Source organism: Diplodia corticola (genome assembly GCF_001883845.1).
Source record: "Diplodia corticola strain CBS 112549 chromosome Unknown scaffold46, whole genome shotgun sequence".
Lineage (NCBI taxonomy): Eukaryota > Fungi > Ascomycota > Dothideomycetes > Botryosphaeriales > Botryosphaeriaceae > Diplodia > Diplodia corticola.
This window is the reverse complement of record NW_017971525.1, coordinates 99803-117897: the sequence shown is the minus strand read 5'-3', so window position 1 is coordinate 117897 and position 18095 is coordinate 99803. Positions and strand designations below refer to the sequence as shown.

Here is an 18095-nt window from a genome sequence, read left to right as displayed (position 1 = left end):
CGTAATTTCAACTCGTCCAATCAACCAACCAAGCGCACAAATGAAGAAGACGGTAGCCACAAAAGGAGGATATCCAACGCCCAGCAGAAATCGATCGTAATCAATTCTGCACGCCAATGCAAAAGCGGACAAGACAGGGAAAACAAAATGGAAAAGGAAAAAGGGTCAAAGAATACCTCCCTCGATTCAGCATCTCGGCACCGGAAAAGTTAGGGGGGGCAGAAACGAAACCCTCTCGACTCGACTCGACTCGCCCTCACTGTTTATCCAGAACTTAATTTTCCTCTCGTCTTCTTGACGTAACCGTCACGAACTACTTCACATCCTCACTCTCCCCTCCTTATGCCTCGGACTCTCCGGATCCGCATCGGTGCTGCCCTCCAGGTTCGCCGCATCCTCCTCGTCGCTGATCAAGCCCTCCAGCTCGAATTCCTCCGCATCCCGCAGCCGTTGCGCATCCGATCTCGAGTGCGGGCGACGGGCGTGGCCGTTGAGCTGACCGCGGCCGCTCTCGGGGTCCGACTTGGCGAGTTCGGGCCAAGCCCAGGTGGCGTAAATGTGCAGAAGCATGTTGACGACTGTGATTCGATCCCTGTCAGTACGACGTTTCACGTGAATCAAAATGTAGAAAAGGGGTTGACGTACAGAGGTAGAGGAGGAAGGCAACGCCATAGAGAATGAGGACGTAGGAGACGTGAGTAACGTGGGCGTCGGAAAGGAGGGCCATTTGCTCCTCGGTTGCGCCCATGAAGAGGAAGCCGGAGGCATAAAGAAGCTGCGGAGGTTAGCTTTGAGCGTTGCGGGAGCATGCAAGGGCAAAACTTACGAAAGGAGGAAGGTGCTGCCAGCTGTTGTTCTCAGAGCCGTCGTCAGAGACACCGTTCTTGTCCTTGAGGATGAAAGAGATTTCAATGATACGGGTGAGGCCGGCTGCCATGAGGGTGTAGCCGAAAACGGAGTGAACCATGGTGGAAAGAGGCAGCGACTGCGGGTGAGCGGACATTGCGAAGCCAGTGAGAAGAATGACAATGCCGGGGATCAAGTTCCGCTTGGGCCTGCCGTCCCTACTCCTACTCAACCAGATACCAAGGAGACCAGCGCACCACCAGACGATGCCCATGGAGGTGTGCTGGAGGTCGTTGTGGACCCAGGGACCTCCCCAGCGGTGTTCGGTGAAAGTGTTGACGCATCCCCAGGCCGCAATCATACAGGAGTCGAAGAATTCCTGGCTCCTTCCGGAGCGCTTCAACCACACCTGCCCGACCAGCAGCAAAATGGTCATGAGAATTCCATAACCAATGAATGCGCTGCCCATGATGAAATGCGCCAGGCACTGGCCCAAGTGGTCGCCGCGGCAGAATCCCAGCGAAGTGATGCCGCCGAACAGCATTTGCGTCCAGGCGGCGACGGGGAGGAGCTTGCCCACAACGCCGTGAGCGATGACAATATATCTCCTGATCTTGCCATGGATACCCTTTTCGAGGTGAAGCCTGAGGTAGACGCCGAGGATGACCTGCGAGAAGACCATCCACATCAACCACGGGGCGAAGCTGCCATGCACACCTGGAGCAAACTGGCGGCCTTTATGTTTATGCCCGAGCATGTATCCGATAATGGCCATAATGGTCGCGACTGATTGGATTGGCACATGCCATCTTGAGCGAGTTATCTAGAAAGGCGCGTGAGCGGGACTGCCGGGTGCAAGCGGAAGAGCGCGGAGGAGTGGAAAACGCACGCCCAAGACCATGCCCGTTGGATACAACACGCCCCAGGCGAGGGTTTGAAGAAGGATATGTATCCATAAAATCGCGTCCTGCCAAGTCCGTCAGTTTGCGGTTCCAGCAATACCGGATCGTGCAGCTTGTCGGCGGAATGTACCATGGGATCGGACGAGGCATACTGCCCGTCAGGGATGTCGTCCATGTGGTGTTCGTGGGCTTCGGTGGTGGCAGCCAGACAGAGCAATGCCAGGCCGACGGCGCGCGCCTGCTTATACGTAGCCCCCATGATGGGTGGGCTGTTGCGACGGGGATGAAACAGAAGATGCAGGCTGGGCAGCGGAGGTCTGCGACAGAGGGTGCTGCAGCGGCGGGAGGCGAGCCAGGGTGACGCGTGGAGGTGCGCAGCGTTCGGGCAGGGAGGGGTTGTTTACAACGAGAGGCACGGAGAGCGAGAAGATCACCCCGGAAGTGAGGGTTGGGGCTGGTTCGCCGCAGCGGGCGTTCGTGTACGCAAGGCGAGCCAGTTAGTCAGCGCCACCCCGGTCGCGGCTGCATCATCGCCTGCCCTATCCGCCCGGGACCCGCCCGCATGGATGCTTCCCGCAACAAAAAGCCCAGAGCCAGCATGGCCTCGTCGCCTTCCAGGAATGCCCTCCGTGATCACCGCGACGCTGACCCCATGGAGCGGACGGGGGCTGGAGGAGCAACAGAGCCCCCAATGCACCCGCACGCGGACAAGCGCCTGGTACGAGTAGTTCTCCTATCGGCGTTTTCGCATTATTACTGACCGTCCACCCCAGCCGAACGCGCAAGCCCGCACGGCCGCGCTCCAGGCCACGCTCGCCGATCTGACCGCGCGGCGCAACGACGTGGTCAAAGAATTCGCGGCCGTTCCCTCGGTGGCTGAAAAGCTCCCGTTGTCTTGCACAGCTGCCGCGAATTCCGCCGCCAGCTCCGCGCCCGACACGGATGCCGAAAAAGATGCCGCTGTCCGGGTTGCAAAGGCCATCATCCAGCAGCAGATTCGCCGTCTGAACGACTATAACGAAATGCGGGATGTCGGCCAGGAACTTATGGGCATCATAGCTGAGTCCAGGGGAGTGAGGATCAAAGAAATCCAAGACGAGTTTGGCATTTCCACCAACGATTGAAAGACATAAAGGACGCGTGCGTACGACCGCAATTGATGAGCTGGGCCCATTAGCGCTTGTGGCGCCCTACTGAAGCCACGAAATGGTACCTATGCGCTTCCGCAGACCCTGTGCATCGTTCAGGAGGTGCTGAATTGAGAGGGTTAGGAGCAGGAGCCCACGCCACCGTTTGCTAACCATTACGACTGCCATATGGAATTCGGCTCCTCGCATTAGCGGCAAGGCCGCGCTTGCTCGCAGAAAGCTGCTGGCCAATTCTTAGCCAGTAGGAAATTGGGCTGAGGGGCGGGTGCGTCAAGATCGCACTTAGCTGCTGGTGAGGTCGCACCTAGCTACTTTAAATGGAACAGCTCCAGGGCGGTGTGGAGTAAATACTCTAAATTCGTAGTGTGATTCTTGGATGATCCCCTTCTATTGCCGTGCCGAAAAACAACCCAGTCCAGAACCCCATCTCTCCCCCTCCCTCCCCAACCAAAAAAAAAAAAAAAAAACATGAATGTGTAGGATATTTTGACCTACTGCGAGCCTGATGGACGCCAAGCAAATGCCTATATTCCGAGCTTGGAACCATAACGCCTCGCTGCAAATTAGAAGAAACCCTCGGGGCTGACTGCAGATGCTGAGGGGCATAGGTGGCGAGATGCGGAACCGAAAATCATGCAGTAATGCAAAGAGAACAAGGAAATCATGTCGCGGACGACGGAAAACGAAAGCCCGCATCGCGTCAGGCCTTCTTCTTGCCGTCATCACTAGCCGAGTCGTCCTCGTCCATGTCTTCGTCGAATTCCTCGTCGTCGTCGTCGTCGTCGTCTTCGGCATCGAAATCCTCAGAGTCAGAGGCGCCAAAGTCCGAGTCGGCATCGCTGTCTTCCCACTCCATGAAGATGTCGTCGTTCTTCTTCGACTTGAATGCGTCCTCGTGTGTAGGCATGACGTAGTCCTCCGGGATGTCCTGTTTGCTGACTTCCAGATCCCTCTTGATCATCTCCTTGTACTGGGCAGGGTCCTTGCGTAGCATAACACCAGCGTCGACGTTGGCGGGAGACGAGGGCTCCCCATCATCGAGCAGAGAGAGAATGGAAAGCAGGACCGACTCGACGCGCTGGGCGGGCGACCAGCGTTCGGATGCGAGCTCGCCCGACATTTCGTCCTCGCCCGGTGGGTGGAGAATGGAGATGCAGAGGCGGCCGTCGGGATACACGTTGGGGTGCCAGAGTGGGCGCATGAACTTGAAGTCTGGGCTGGTGAGTGCGGGGCTGGGTGGAGGATGGCCGGGCGTGCTCACCTGGCGGGCTGAAGGGATAGTTTTTGGGAAAGTTCATCTTGGCCTTGAAGTATCCGCCATAGTAGATCGAGTCCGGGTTCAGCACGATGAGAGCGACATCCCACTCGAAGATGTTCTCGTTGACCAGCTGTGAAAGGGGCGGGTCAGTCGGCGTGACGGTCCCACGATGGCAAGGGCGGCGAACGAGGCGGCGGGGACGAGGAAGGGGCTCGGAGTGAGAGAGCGCTCTCCAGCGGTGGGCTCGAAACGTCGGTGGGCGGGTGCAGCGATAAGGGACGGCTCACCTCGATGTTGGTCCAAGACTCCTGGGAGAGGGCCTTGTACTCGTTCATCAACACGCGCTCGGCCATGGTGACAGGGTGCTCGGGGGGGCAGTCGCGGTGCAAATGGAGGCGGGAGGGGGGTTGTGGGAGGGAGGGCGCAAACGGGGACGAAGAAGAGTCGGGGTTTGAGTGATGACCGACAGGCGTGACCTAGCAAGGTACAGTAGCGTTCCGCAATCGTCAGGCGGCGGCCAAGGTCGAGGCGCATAAGGCTGACGGCAACGGCGGTCCGAAGCCGGCTAGACCGCGCGCGGGCGGATCAGCGAGCCCCAGCACCGCGCCCATATTCTCCCACGGCTGTCCGGCCAGCCCCGCGACCGCCGCCGGCCGCCGCGAGGGAGGCAGAGCCTTCACGCCGCCGCCGGGCGTCCATTACCGTCGGCTACAGGGTGCAGCGCTTCCGAGGTCAGCCGCTGCGGGGCCCTGCGGCGCTAGCGAGGCGGGGGCGGATGAGGTGCAGGTGGCTGCGGCGCATGCTGGTGAGGCGAGGATGCGGCGCGAAGGCCGGCGGCGGCGGAGGACGCGGTGGTGTTGAGGAAGCTGAAGCGTTGCAAATGATGGAGAGCCCGGCTCGCTTACACCGCCCTGGAGGCCGTCACGCCGTCTTCCCGCTCGCCAGCCCGCCGCTTGGCCCAAGCCCGGCCCTGCGCTCCATCCCCCAGTCCCCGCGCTATTCCGCATCCATCGGCATGAATGCATCGCATCCGACTTTGTGCGTCTGCTCTGGCGATCGCAACGGGACTTCTTGCAGCTGGGCCCCTCTCCGGCCCGGGCCGAGGCCCTGCTCGCATTGACCACGGCATTGCCCCCTTGCCCATTCCTGCAGATGTCGTTTTGGATGGGGATGGGGAAAGATTCCGTTGAGAAAGCCGAGGTTTTGAAAGGGCTTGCACCTTACTGCTTTAGGTACGTACTGCATCTCAGAGCCCGCTATAAAACCACCAACAACACCCGATGAACAAGGCACGGAACAGCCTTGAAGCAAATTTCGAAACCATAATCACATCTAGAGGTCCGATTCTACTGTATACGCACCACGTACCCCGGGCGAAAGTCTCCGCCAGGAGCTCAATATGTCCACAACCCCCCAGCTCCTCTTCACCATCTCCACCTCCGTCTCCGATCCCCATCTTTATCCCGCCGACATCTCACCTCCACATTCGGCTCGACATGCTTCCTCCAACACAACGCGCACACGTTCGTAAACTCCATCGGCGGGTTGGGGCAAAACGCGCACTTGTAGCTGCCGCCCGCTCCTCTAGCCGGACCCGGTGGTGGCGAGCCCGCCGCTCGCACCCTCGCAGCCTCCTTGCTCCCTTCTCCGGGCCTCATCTGCGGCGCGGGGCCCGGCGGTGGGCGCCGGGACAAGGTCCGGGACGAGTTTGCGTTGCCCATGTCGTTGTGGTCGCGGTGGTGGTGATCTGAGTAGAACCATGCATGGGTCTATATTTCGACTTGTGCATCGTTCTGGCAAAGCGGCGAATATAATGTTAGAGCATGGCGAGCTCATCTAGATATTCGTCGTCACCATGTGTCAAAGGTCTTGTGTAGGTATCTGCCCTTTGAGACTACACGTACGCGCTTGAGCAGTGTCTCTTCTGCGCTGTCAGTGCAGATCTGCTCGGTGCATACAACACATCATCGAGGGGACACGGAAGTCGAAGCTGCACAAAGCAAGCATGGGAGCGCAGCACGTAAAGGTGTACAGCTAACATGCTCAGCGCACTCTTTGAATGTAACAATACAGAACCGCACTCTCTCCCAAAAACTCCAAACATCGTATTTCGACTCTAAGAGGCGAACATCACAAGGATTTAGGATTCCCATTCCGCCGAGTGGCTTCCACTGACAACAGCCATGGACAGCACTACGATTCCACGCCCAACCCTGCAGCTTTTCCAGGCGAGGACACCGTTAGCACGACAACACATCACCAAACTCTAGCTGGCTGAGGAATAGTCACGCTGACTGACTGCCATCGGATCGGCTTGATTTCATCATCTGCGCTTCGGCGGCGGCGTCGGCTGCGTTGGCTTGGGGGTGCCGGTCGTGTCGTAGGCATCGCGGCCCATCGCTGGTTTTGGTGAGGATTGCAGTGACGCTCGAGTGGTCTGTATGGGAGTGGAGTGTTTGCTGATGAAATTTCACAGAAGATGGCCATGGAGGCTTAAGTACACCGCCAGAAGTCAATAGAGTTTCTCGAATCACCGATCATGAAACTCAACCAATAGATCCTTCCCTTGACGCTCGCTACACAACGGGCTTGAAACCGTCGAAATAATACGGGCTTCCTCCTCCCGCGCCGAGTAAGCTTACGTACACCTTGAGCCTTCGTGAAGAGCTGAGACTGGATTAAGCCATGACATTTACACGTGCACCAGCTACCCTATATCCATCACTCCCCCCCCTACTCACTCACCAACCCCACGTCAGCCCCCCCTGGCACCAACGCTAAGAAAAAAAAAAAACAAAAGCCACCCGCCATCCTCCCAATCCCTCAAACCTTAACCGGCTCCACCACCCCCTCCGCCGTCTTCACGTTCCCCAACGCATCGTGCTCCGCATCCCACCTGGCCAGCTCCTCCCCCTTGACCACCCTCACCAACTCGTGCGTCACCGCGCCGTCGGGCAGCTGCACCACGCGCTGCCGCATCTCGTAGCCGCCGAGCCGCGGCAGCAGGTAGATCCAGACCCAGTAGTAGACGCCGCAGGCGAGGATGATGCCGATGCCGGCGACGCAGTAGGTCGCGTACCAGAAGCTGACGTCGCCGCCCGTCGCGCCGCCCTCGGGCGGGTACCACGGCATCACGAGCAGGAAGACCTTGACCAGCAGGTAGAAGACGACGGCCGCGTCCCAGCACCGGAACTCGGACCGCCCGACCCCGAGGCGCGCGCGCTGCCGCCGGATCAGGTAGAGCCCGGCCGCCATGAGGAAGAGGAAGAGCGAGTCGGGGTAGTTTTGGAGGTCGACGACTGTTTTTTTGGTTTGGAATTAGCTGCGTGTTAGAATGAAGGGAAACCACCTAGGCGTGGTGGGGGGAGGGAGGGAGGGAGGGAGGGAGGAAAAGTCCGCACCGAAGTTGAATGCGTCGCCCGCGGGCGGCGCCAGGATCATGAGGATCGTCATGCCCCATTTGAGCAGGTACGGGCCGATGGGCGTCCCGAACGGGCGAGTGCTGGCCCAGAAGGAGGCCCACGGGAGGACGCCCTGGCGGCCGACCTCGCGGATGACGCGCGACTGGCCGATCAGCACCGAGACCAGGTTGCCGAAGGCGGACAGGACGACGAGGATGTTGAGGCCCTTGGCGGCGGTGGCGCCGAAGATGGCGGTGAAGAAGAGCGAGGCGGCGACCTGCTCGGATTCCATGATCTGCTCCTTGGGCACTTTGTGGTGGAGAAGATGGTCAGTCGTTGTCGGCGGATCAGGGATCAGGTGGGTAATGGACAGAAGGCCGGACTTACCGGCGGCGAAGTACGCAACGTTGCACAGCATGTACAAGATGGCAACGATGAGGAGCGAGAGCGGCGCCGACTTCTTGATTGTCTTGACCGGGTTTTTGATCTCGTTCATCACATTGAAAGCATTCTGATAACCTGAGTAGGCAAAGGTGATCTTCACCAGCGCGTTGGCGAGACCGTTGCCATTGCCTGTGGTACCAGCGAAGGCGTCGTGGAAATTGATGGTAGGGTCAGCTACGGACGTGTGGCCGCCGAGGCACACGAGACCAGTAATGCTGATGCTATTTTATTGGTGAGCAAAGAGACAGCTTCAAGGTCAGAGAATCACCTACAACACTAGCGTCGCAACTTTGATGAGCCCGATTATATCGGATAACCAGAGAGCGAGCCTGTTGTTCGCAATGAGAACTACGGATGCAGTCAGTGATGCGTTTCCTCATTAAGTAAAAAAGACTTACGGATAACGGCGAGGGTGTAGCCAGCCACTGCAATGCCTTTCAACTCCCAGTCACTGCCCTCACGATCGGTCATCTTGAAGATGTACTGTGAAAGCACTGTTGATACCTTGTCAGCAGCTCTTTCCCCAACTCTTGATTTGACGGGACACTTACCGATGGCGTTGCTGCTACTGAAGGACAAAATGACAGTCTGCACAGCGAAAGCCACTGGGAAGAAATATTTTGGTCGCGGATAGGCCTGTTCGAGGTACACGACTTCGGCGCCGGAGCGAGCTGGGAAGTACGAGGCCAGTTCGAGATAGACACCCAGCCCACAGCAGGAGATGATGAAACCAATAAACCAATACATCAAGCTCAGACCGACAGAGCCAGTGCTGCTCAGAATCGAGGCAGCTGCGAGTCAGAATTAGCCTGAGCCCTGTAATAAAGTCGTTGAGCTAGTGTTGAGCCCTTGCTAGGCCCTGGAGAGCCCTGCCAGCAAGACAGGGTTGGGCACAATACTCCAAACACCGGCTTGCATTGCGTGGCCCTCCAAAGAAAACAAAAAAGAAAGAAGAAGAAAGAAAGAAAACTTACGCGTCGAGAAAACACCAGTACCAATCATCTGGCCAATGTTCAGAAATATGATGGTGTACCACTTGACCTCGTACCCGAGCGGTGAAAAGGACTCAACGGGTGCACCGGACGCCTCCTGGTAGGTTGGAAGAGATCCATTGCCACCCTGCTCGGCAACATACTCGAGGCTACTGTTCTTGAGGGCCGTTGAATCTCCTGACGGGGAAGCGACGCGTGCGGCCATGTGTTTATCGTCTGGATCGTGGTGGACCGACATGGCGGAAGGAATATGCGGGATTCCGGACTGGCTCTTTCACTTTCCGGTCGATCGATCAGACTGTGCCACGACGTGGCTTTCGTACAACAGCAGTTGTTGGGTTCCGAGCGATGGGAAGGCAACCAGGGGGAATCAAAAGGTGCGGGCTCGAGGACAGGGCATGGCGATGGTCTCTCATGTTGGGAGCAGAGGCGGAGAGGCCTCCAAGGTTAAATGTGCGATCGGCTAGCAGCGTTACACCAAGTTCGTAGAGCTCTCTTGGCCCGCAGCAGGCGGTTCCTTCCGTCGTCGCGATAAACGGGGGTGCGGGTTATCATGCAATGCCTATTCTGGATGACGCCATTGGCTAACGAGCGGGGATGCAACGATGCAACCCAAAACAAATTCCCTTCCACGGCGCCAAGGTCCGTCTCTTCTGACTGGCACATGGAGGCCCATGTAATTGCGCCAGACGACCCCGGTCCGTAGCAATAGCGGCTCTGCCCTCCCGCCCAGGGTCTTGGGCTATACCTGGGCCTGCTTGGCACCTGCGGAAAATGGTCAAAGCCGATGTCGTGCCTACTCTTGGATTACGAGGAAGAGATGCTGCTGACCTCTGTCCATCCAAAGGCGACCATGCGTGGTAGTGCCAAAAAATCCTGCTGCGGAGTGACCCAGTGCCTTGTCTCTCCACCATTTCTTGACTCCGCGTCTAGATTCGAGCGCGGTTCCGAGCGTCTAGAGGCTCTCTGTCTAGGTTCGGATCACTGCTCTTCTTGACTAGTAGTAGCGAAAAGCATGGTCAAAGTCCGGCCGTTGTCATGACCGTAGCGGATCCGCCGAGACCGATGTTGGCGTACCATACTAAGGCACTTGCAAGAGGATCTGGCTAGCTCTTCCGGCACTTATTGATGAGCTAGCTTGCGTTGTAACAGAGCCATTCTTCGGATCTGACCGATATTTTACGATGCACCATCCCCGACAGAGTACGCGGCAAGTGGGGAAGTCTGCGGCGCGATCGAATCGCATCGAAGCTTGAACGAGATTGCTGAATTTGCACTAAACAATAATCGGCTTGGATTGCATCATCTCGCACTCAGCATATGTGCTATATGGCTGAGGGAATAGCAAATGAACGGTTGCGCGAAGAAGTCCTAAAGTTACCATTAATAAACTCAAGCTGTGTGGTTTGAAAGCATGGCAAGTCATATTGAAGTAAAATGAAGACAGCATAACATTGAAGACATGTGTAGGTAACGGGACAATCAGTCCGTGTGTACCCAAATTCCGGAACGATGCATTTCCAACCGTGGTATCTCTAAACGCCAAACCTAATACTCCAACCCAGTTGTCCTCCATAACCATGTCCCAAGTTCTTGAGATGTGCGGTGCGGTCGCGTTGACAATATGTTCGTGGGGTATGCCTTGGTTATGTATTACCCCAACGATGCGACTTATACTCCAGCGTTTTCCTTACCCATTTCGCGTTCCCGCTTCTTTTGCATGATGCGGTCCATGGCCTGCTTCTTGCGCATCTCTTGTGGTGTGAGTCCCTCAGGAGCTGAAACAGAGGGATTGGCCAAAGACTGAAGATGGCGGTCACTCTTCACCCGCCTTGGATGAGAAGCACCATGTGGTTCGGCAGATTTAGCAGCCTTGGGTTCGCGTCTCTTGCCAGCACTGCTTGTGTTGTCTTCTATAGCAGTATCTCCGTTTGCCATCCAGGGGTCTTCGGCAGCCGATGTACTGGCGGTTTTTGCATTTGCGCGAGAAGTTGCAGGCATATCCGTCCTGTTCCCGGCTGTGGAGCGGCGTGGACGCCTTGGCGAAACTCCTAGCCGGCTTTGGGGCTCCCTCGACGGAGGCAACAAAGTAGCCTTCGGCAGCGGCTTTTGCTCAGTTGTTGATGACCCGGTTTTGGCCTTTGGTTTCTCCGGCCGATTCCGATCGTTGACAGGGGTGGCATCAAGCGTGTAATGGCGTGCCTCCTGGGGATCCAACATCACCCGATCGAATTCGAGTCCCAGCTCAGTCTTGGGCATACTCTGGTCAGCGGGCGAGTCGGGCACCGCTTCACCCTCCAGAACGGCCAAACGTTGTCTCAGCGTGGCATTCTCAGTAGTTGACTTCAAGTGCTCGGCCATGGCTTGTCTCAACCGTTCCTTGTAATCCTTGTTTTTCGCTTCCAGATCCTTCTCGCGTTGTGCGTGGCGCTTTCGCTCCGCGTCCAGCTTTTCGGTCAACTCTAAGACCTCGATATCTTTCTTTCTGGCGTACTCCTTGACAGCGAGATACTTCCTGATGATCTTTCGAGCCTCCCTCTCGTTCTCAACCGCAAACATCTCGTACTGTTCCTTCCAGTATCGCCCCGATTCGGAGCGCGGCTCCAGAACGTCTAAAGTGACGTCGCCGTCATCCTTTGCTCGCGGCTTAGGTCTCAGAGATGGCTGTGCCAGCGGCTGTGTGCTGGGCTCGGTGCGCTTGGATGGGTTCCGAGCTTCGTACAGCTTTGCAGTAAGTTTGGAGCTCGAGCTGGATCTTTCTTCAGGTTCCTCAGCAAGACCATCAACCTTGGGCGTGAATGGACTCGGGAATTTCCCGGGACAGTTGCTCGGGAGGCCAGTTCTGGTCGCCGTGGTGGGCTTTTTGCCTTCATTGTCGACGACCTGAGCGCCGAATGACACGGTCTTGCGATCTTTCACAGTGCCCGGGGTCGAGAGGATGCCACCCGGTAGCCTCGGTTTGTCGGGATCGACAACATTCTTGAGGCCGAAGTCGGCGGGAAGAGGTCGCGAGAAGGCAGGGGGGTCAGGTTTGGGCTCAGTTCTGGCAGGTCTGACGGTGTCGGGTGGAGCTGGAGTGCCGAAGATTGCGTGCTTGATGGCGCGGGCAGCGAAGACGGGAGCAGGCGTCTCTGGAGGTTCGGGCTGGGCGTTGTCCACAGCTTCTAAGTCCATGACGTCAATGGCATGCGGTGCAGACACAGGAGAGCGGGCGGACCTTGTGGGTTCGGGGCGGGATTGCGCGAGCCTGACCACCAAGACAACATGGTTGCTAGGCAGGCAGGCGCAGCGGGCGTTCGGTCGTAGATGGGAACAGAGGGCGCAGCGGGCGCAGCGGGCGCAGCGGGCGCAGAAGGCGCGGCTACGGGCGCATAGGCGGCGCACGAAAGGCGCGTGTCGAGCAGGCGCGATGCGAAAATGCGGGGGATCTCGGCGGCGGGAGGGAGTGTTTTGGGATGGGTTGTTGACGGTTGCGCGCGCAGCCAAAACAGCGCGAGCGAACCGGGATCCAGCGCGCGGGCCCACACGCGCTTCACCGCCTTTGGGCGCCGCTATCGATAAGCCCGGCGCGCGGCCAGCTGCTGTCGGCCCCGGCGCGCGCCTGCTTCACTTTCCACCATCCACCATCCTGCGCCCTCACCAAAACATCTGCACTTTCACCACGCGTGATGAGCTCCGCCGCGTAAAGGGCTGCAGCTTCGGCTGCATTCTTTAGGTCCCCGCTACCACAGGCCTATCTTCCAGCTTTCCAACCCTGACGCACTGCCCACCATGGCTCCGACCAAACCCCCGCGGAAGAAGATCGTGACCGACCCCAAGACTCCGACCAAGAAAAATGGCAACCCTGCTGCGCGTCCCTCACCAGCCAAGGGCCAGCGCCAGCACCCCGCCGACCCTGCAACTCCCGGCCCGCAAGCTGCGCCCGTCAATTACGCCCAGGCCCAGGCGGACGAGATCGAAGCCTTGAAGGCCATTTATATGGAGGACTTTGAAGAAGTCGAAACCAAGGGAGCCTGGAGCCAGAACACTGACCGCGCTTTCAAGCTATCGCTCAAGGCTTCCAGTAACTCAGACATCAACGCCCTCCTGTCTGTCCGATTCACAGCTACTTATCCCAAGACCATCCCCATTCTAAAGCTCGAGAGCACCCATGGTTTGCGCACTAAATCCCAGAAAGATCTGGAGAACCTGGTGAAGACGAAGCCCGGCGAGCATCTCGGCGAAGTCATGATCTTCGACATCGGCACCGCCGTTCAAGAATTGCTCGAGGACGCTGTGGCCGCCCGCCAGGAAGATCAGGCCGTGCCGAGCCTGGAGGAGGAGCGTCAAGTCCACGAGGCCGCTGCTGAGGAGCTGGCCAAGAAGCAAGAGGAGGAGAGGCTGAAGAAACTAGAGGAAGAAGAAGAAGAGCAGCAACGCATCTTCCAGCACATGGTTGATCAAGAACTAAGCAGGCGCAAAGAGCAGAAGAGGCAAATCAGGATCCTATCAGCTGCTCCCGAAGAGACGAGCATTATATATGGTACGTGTCGCCGAGTTATTTCACCTGCTACGTCGATGTTGATTTTCCCAGAAATCGAAACGGGCCCAATGAGACCGCTGCGCAGCGGCCCCGTCTCCCAAGTCTATGCCCTCGTCCACAAGTCGATGCCACTTGCCTTCAAGAAGGCTCAGGTCAAGGCTGAGGGCCATCCCGCCCGCGTCAAGAAGCTCGTCGAAGAGTTTGACCAGGCCATGGAAGATCTGAGAAAGGTGTCGCACGAGAACGTCATCACCATTCTCGAATTCAAAATTGATAGAGCCCCAGAGGGTGCAGAGTGGAACATCAGCATTCTTTCAGACTTCGCCGATAGAGGGTCTCTTGTCGACCTGTTCCAAGTAGTTGACACTTTCCCTGCGGACAAGGTCCGCTCTTGGACAATCGATCTCCTTCAGGCTCTCGACTACCTGCATCGCAGTGGTGTGATTCACAAGAGACTCCATCCTGGAAATGTTCTCTTTTGTGAGCCTGCTGAAGGTGGCCCTCTGTATGTAAAGTTGGCAGATGGCGGCTTTCAGCAATGCCTTCATAATGCCATCGACGCCGCTCGAGGAGCAGAGAAGGCCGAGTCGGCAAGGTCTGCCTATTGGACAGCCCCCGAGCTTCAAGAAGGCAACGCTAGACCCTCAAGGAAGACGGATATCTGGGACTTGGGCATTGTCTTCTTACAAATGCTGTTCGGCCTTGATGCACCCCAGAAGTACAGCTCCCCACAAGCGCTCATGGCCGATAAGGATGTCTCACCACCCCTTGAGGAGATGATCCGCAAGTTCTTCAGGCCAGATCCGAAGAAGCGCCCCTCAGCCTTTGACCTCATGCCATCGGAATTCCTTCGCACCAACGCGCCCGTGCTTTCACTGCCTTCTCCTCCCTCACGCCTTGGCTTGCATTCCACCAGCAGCTCGATACCGATACCCGGCCGCCGCATCCATCGAGAGTCTTCAAGCTATGAAGGTAGCTATAACAACGGTACATTCTCCCGCTATGCAAGCGAATGGACAGAGCTCGGTCGCCTCGGAAGAGGAGGGTACGGGGAGGTCGTCAAGGCACGCAACAAACTCGATGGGGGTGTGTACGCCATCAAGAAGATCAAGCAAAATACCGCTTCGGCTCTTTCCGATGTCCTGTCAGAAGTAATGCTGCTCTCCAAGATGAACCATCCTTATGTCGTGCGTTATTATTCGGCATGGCCGGAGAATGAATTAGGCAGTGCCTTCGACACTGGTATGTTCTTCATTGTTTCGACGTCGTACTACTTATGATAAAGCCACAGCACCGAGCCAAATTACCTTCGATCGTTGATGATCCCGACAGCTAACTGCAGACTTTAGAAACCGAAACGGAGACGGAGACGGAATCGGCTGTGGCTACAGAAGACACAGTATCGAATAGCGGCCCTGATATCGAGTTTACACGCAGCAATACCGGTGGTCTTGACTTCATAAGCTCCGGGGTAAACATCCAATTCGAGGATGATTCTGATGATGAGAGCGACACAGAAGACGAGTTCTCGGGTTCCGATAGCGAAAGCGGTACCGGTACTGCCGAGATGAAGTCACCGCTCAAGCTAAAGCGAACAACATCAGCTTCGAAATCACGCGGAATCCGAACCACTCTCTACATCCAAATGGAGTTCTGCGAACGCCAAACACTGCGTGACTTGATCCGCCATGGCCTTTACGACGACGCCAACAAAGGATGGCGGCTCCTTCGCCAGATTCTTGAAGGCCTGGCTCATATCCACAGCCATGGCGTTATTCACAGGGACCTGAAGCCTGACAACATCTTCATCGATACTGCCAACAACCCTCGCATTGGCGACTTCGGCCTCGCGACAACAGGTCAATATCAAATTGCTGACCGGGCCACCGGCGTTGGAAGCACGGCTGCCAGTACTCAAGGGGACCAGACGCACAGTGTAGGCACCACCTTTTACATCGCCCCAGAGCTGAAGTCCGGTGTCAGCGGCACCTATGACAGCAAGGTCGACATGTTTTCATTGGGTGTTATCTTCTTTGAGATGTGCTATCCGCTGAAGACGGCAATGGAAAGAAGCGAAGAGATCACGAAGCTCCGTCAGAAGGACCACGCTCTACCCAGTTGCTTCCAGTCATCGGCAAAGGCCCTGCAAGGTGAAATCATCCTGTCATTGATCAACCACCGGCCGAGTGAGCGACCCAGCAGCAACAAATTATTGCATGAAGGAAAGATTCCCCACGAGATTGGCGATGAGACGGTCCGGTTGGCTCTTGCGGGCCTATCCGATCCCAACTCTCCACACTACAAGAAGATGTTGACTGCTCTGTTTGCTCAAGGAGCCAACAAACAGGTACAAGTCAAGGACTACACCTGGGATCTTAACGCAGCGAAGGGTACAGTTGAGCAGAAAGCGAGCACTTTGGTGATCCAGGAGCTAGTGGAAGATAAGCTGAGCTCCATTTTCCGAAGGCACGGCGCTGTCAAGACGAGAAGACAGCTGCTGTTCCCTACATCAGACCACTACGAGGAGCAGAACGTCGTGAAGCTTTTCGACTCCTCTGGCACTCTTGTGCAGCTACCCTATGATCTCACGCTACCGTACGCCCGTTCGATTGCCAGGCAAGCTCCCCCTGTGGAAAAGACATACACTATCGGACACGTCTACCGCGATGCGTTCGAGGGAGGCGCGCCTCGTAGCAACGGAGAGGCCGACTTTGATATCATCTCGTACAATAGTCTCGATCTTGCCCTCAAGGAAGCAGAGGTTGTCAAGGTCATGGATGAGGTGATCAGCGAGTTTCCGTCTTTGTCGACTGCTCCGATCGTGTTCCAGATCAACCACGCGGACCTTTTGGAGTTGATCATGGAATCTTGTCGTATAGCTACACCGCTGCGCCGCTCCGTCAAACAAATCCTCAACAGGCTTAACATCCAAGACTGGACTTGGCAGAAGATTCGGAACGACCTGCGATCTCCCACAGTTGGCGTGTCATCTACCTCGCTTGACGACTTGGCCAAGTTCGATTTCAGTGACTCTCCAGAGAAAGCCTTTAGCAGAATTCAGTCTCTGCTTGCAGGCACTGAATTCTTGGATAAGACTCATGCAATCTTCGCTCACCTACGCACCGTCCTGGGCTACCTCAAGAAATTCAACGTCGGCCGCCAGATCAAGGTCAATCCTCTCGGCACGTTCAACGAAAAATTCTATACTGGCGGCTTCATGTTCCAATGCCTGTACGACACCAAGAGGCGCGATGTCATCGCTGCTGGAGGCCGGTATGATGCCCTAATCGAGGAGCATCGCTCCAAGGCGCAGGTCAAATCCAGTACCTGTCATGCTGTGGGACTGAATCTCGGCTGGGACAGGCTGGTAGCATCCATGGCCCGTCTTCAGAAGAAAGCCGGCAAGAACAACTTCCTCAAGAAGTCCAACGAGAATGAGTCCGGACCCGGCCAATGGGCACCGCGCCGCTGCGACGTCCTCATCGCGTGCTTCGACTCGGCCGCCCTCCGCTCCACGGGCGTGAAAATGCTCGGCGATCTGTGGGCTCACGACGTCAGCGCCGAGCTCTCCATCGACGCGCGCTCGCCCGAGGAACTCGTCTCGCACTACGCCGACGACAAGCACTCGTGGATCGTCATCATCAAGGCCGACGCCCTCAGCACCGGCAAGCCCGACCTCAAGGTCAAGTCGCTCGTGCGCAAGGAAGACACGGACATCCGCAGCTCCGAGCTGCTCTCGTACCTCCGCCAGGAGATGCGCGAGCGCGACCACCGCGAAGGCCGCCCCGCCGTCCCCCGCCTCGGCTCCAACCGCCTCTTCGGCGCCGGCGCCAGCCTCGTCGGCCACGACGGCCACAACTACACCCACGGCGGCTCCGCCGATTCCAGCAACAACGCCGGCGGCTCTGGCGGCGGCGGCAGCGGCGCCGGCGCCGGCAGCAGCGGACCCGGCTCGTCATCCACCAACACCAACAACGTGCAGGTGCTCATGGCGCAGCACCGCTCCAAGAAGAGCAACAAGTGGGGCATCGTCGAGGCGGCGCAGGCCCGCACGCGCGAGCTGCTCGCCTCGTACGCCGGCGGGCCCGTCGCCGCCATCGAGACGAAAGACGAGGTCATGGAGTCGCTGCGCGAGGCCCGCCTCGGCGAGCCCGACTCGTGGCGCCGCGTCATCCAGGCCGTGCCGCTCGCCGAGCGCCAGTACCTGCAGGAGGTGCACGCCATGCTCGACGGCTACCGCCGCAAGTGGGACGCCGACGGCCGCCCGCCCGAGGGCAGGGTCGCGTTTGTGTATAATTTCAGGACCGGGGCAATGGTCATGTATGACTTGGGGCTTTAGGTGGTGGATTGATTTTTTTTTTTTTGGTGAGATGGTTGGTTGGTGGTGGAGGCCTTAGATGACCTTTTTTTTACTACGGGTCCATGGCATGCAGTACGACGACGACGAAGATATGCATCTGGGTGGGCTGATGAATGACTGAACGATAGCGTGTGGTAATTGAGACTTAATCGAGAAAATGGAATTTCGTCCGACTAAGGGCACTTCACTCGGTGGCTGGCAGCGAGCGCGTTCGTGATAGAT

The 18095-nt window shown here is 57.3% G+C and overlaps 6 protein-coding genes across 6 annotated transcripts; 2 read left to right on the top strand and 4 right to left on the bottom strand.

The window, feature by feature from the left end:
* Positions 1 to 318: 318 nt before the first annotated feature.
* BKCO1_4600044 (uncharacterized protein) lies at positions 319 to 2007 on the bottom strand (the record flags this gene model as incomplete). The annotated part of the gene is made up of 5 exons (XM_020276303.1): positions 319 to 578; positions 646 to 775; positions 827 to 1669; positions 1736 to 1813; positions 1879 to 2007. 5 exons carry the CDS (start codon positions 2005 to 2007, stop codon positions 319 to 321), a joined length of 1440 nt encoding a protein of 479 aa, XP_020127863.1.
* Positions 2008 to 2310: 303 nt separating this feature from the next.
* On the top strand, positions 2311 to 2872 carry BKCO1_4600043 (uncharacterized protein; the record flags this gene model as incomplete). Its single annotated transcript, XM_020276302.1, has 2 exons — positions 2311 to 2466; positions 2522 to 2872. 2 exons carry the CDS (start codon positions 2311 to 2313, stop codon positions 2870 to 2872), a joined length of 507 nt encoding a protein of 168 aa, XP_020127866.1.
* Positions 2873 to 3596: 724 nt separating this feature from the next.
* BKCO1_4600042 (ubiquitin conjugating enzyme) lies at positions 3597 to 4507 on the bottom strand (the record flags this gene model as incomplete). Its single annotated transcript, XM_020276301.1, has 3 exons — positions 3597 to 4108; positions 4158 to 4284; positions 4442 to 4507. The coding sequence occupies 3 exons, from the start codon at positions 4505 to 4507 to the stop codon at positions 3597 to 3599; spliced, it is 705 nt and encodes a 234-aa protein (XP_020127867.1).
* A 2470-nt stretch (positions 4508 to 6977) lies between these two features.
* On the bottom strand, positions 6978 to 9229 carry BKCO1_4600041 (high-affinity methionine permease; the record flags this gene model as incomplete). The annotated part of the gene is made up of 7 exons (XM_020276300.1): positions 6978 to 7453; positions 7556 to 7864; positions 7943 to 8220; positions 8272 to 8347; positions 8398 to 8493; positions 8551 to 8790; positions 8974 to 9229. 7 exons carry the CDS (start codon positions 9227 to 9229, stop codon positions 6978 to 6980), a joined length of 1731 nt encoding a protein of 576 aa, XP_020127864.1.
* A 1433-nt stretch (positions 9230 to 10662) lies between these two features.
* Positions 10663 to 12165, bottom strand: BKCO1_4600040 (spindle-body formation-associated protein; the record flags this gene model as incomplete). Its single annotated transcript, XM_020276299.1, has 1 exon — positions 10663 to 12165. One exon carries the CDS (start codon positions 12163 to 12165, stop codon positions 10663 to 10665), a length of 1503 nt encoding a protein of 500 aa, XP_020127865.1.
* Positions 12166 to 12762: 597 nt separating this feature from the next.
* On the top strand, positions 12763 to 17852 carry BKCO1_4600039 (pek gcn2 protein kinase; the record flags this gene model as incomplete). Its single annotated transcript, XM_020276297.1, has 2 exons — positions 12763 to 14755; positions 14863 to 17852. The coding sequence occupies 2 exons, from the start codon at positions 12763 to 12765 to the stop codon at positions 17850 to 17852; spliced, it is 4983 nt and encodes a 1660-aa protein (XP_020127825.1).
* Positions 17853 to 18095: the final 243 nt, after the last annotated feature.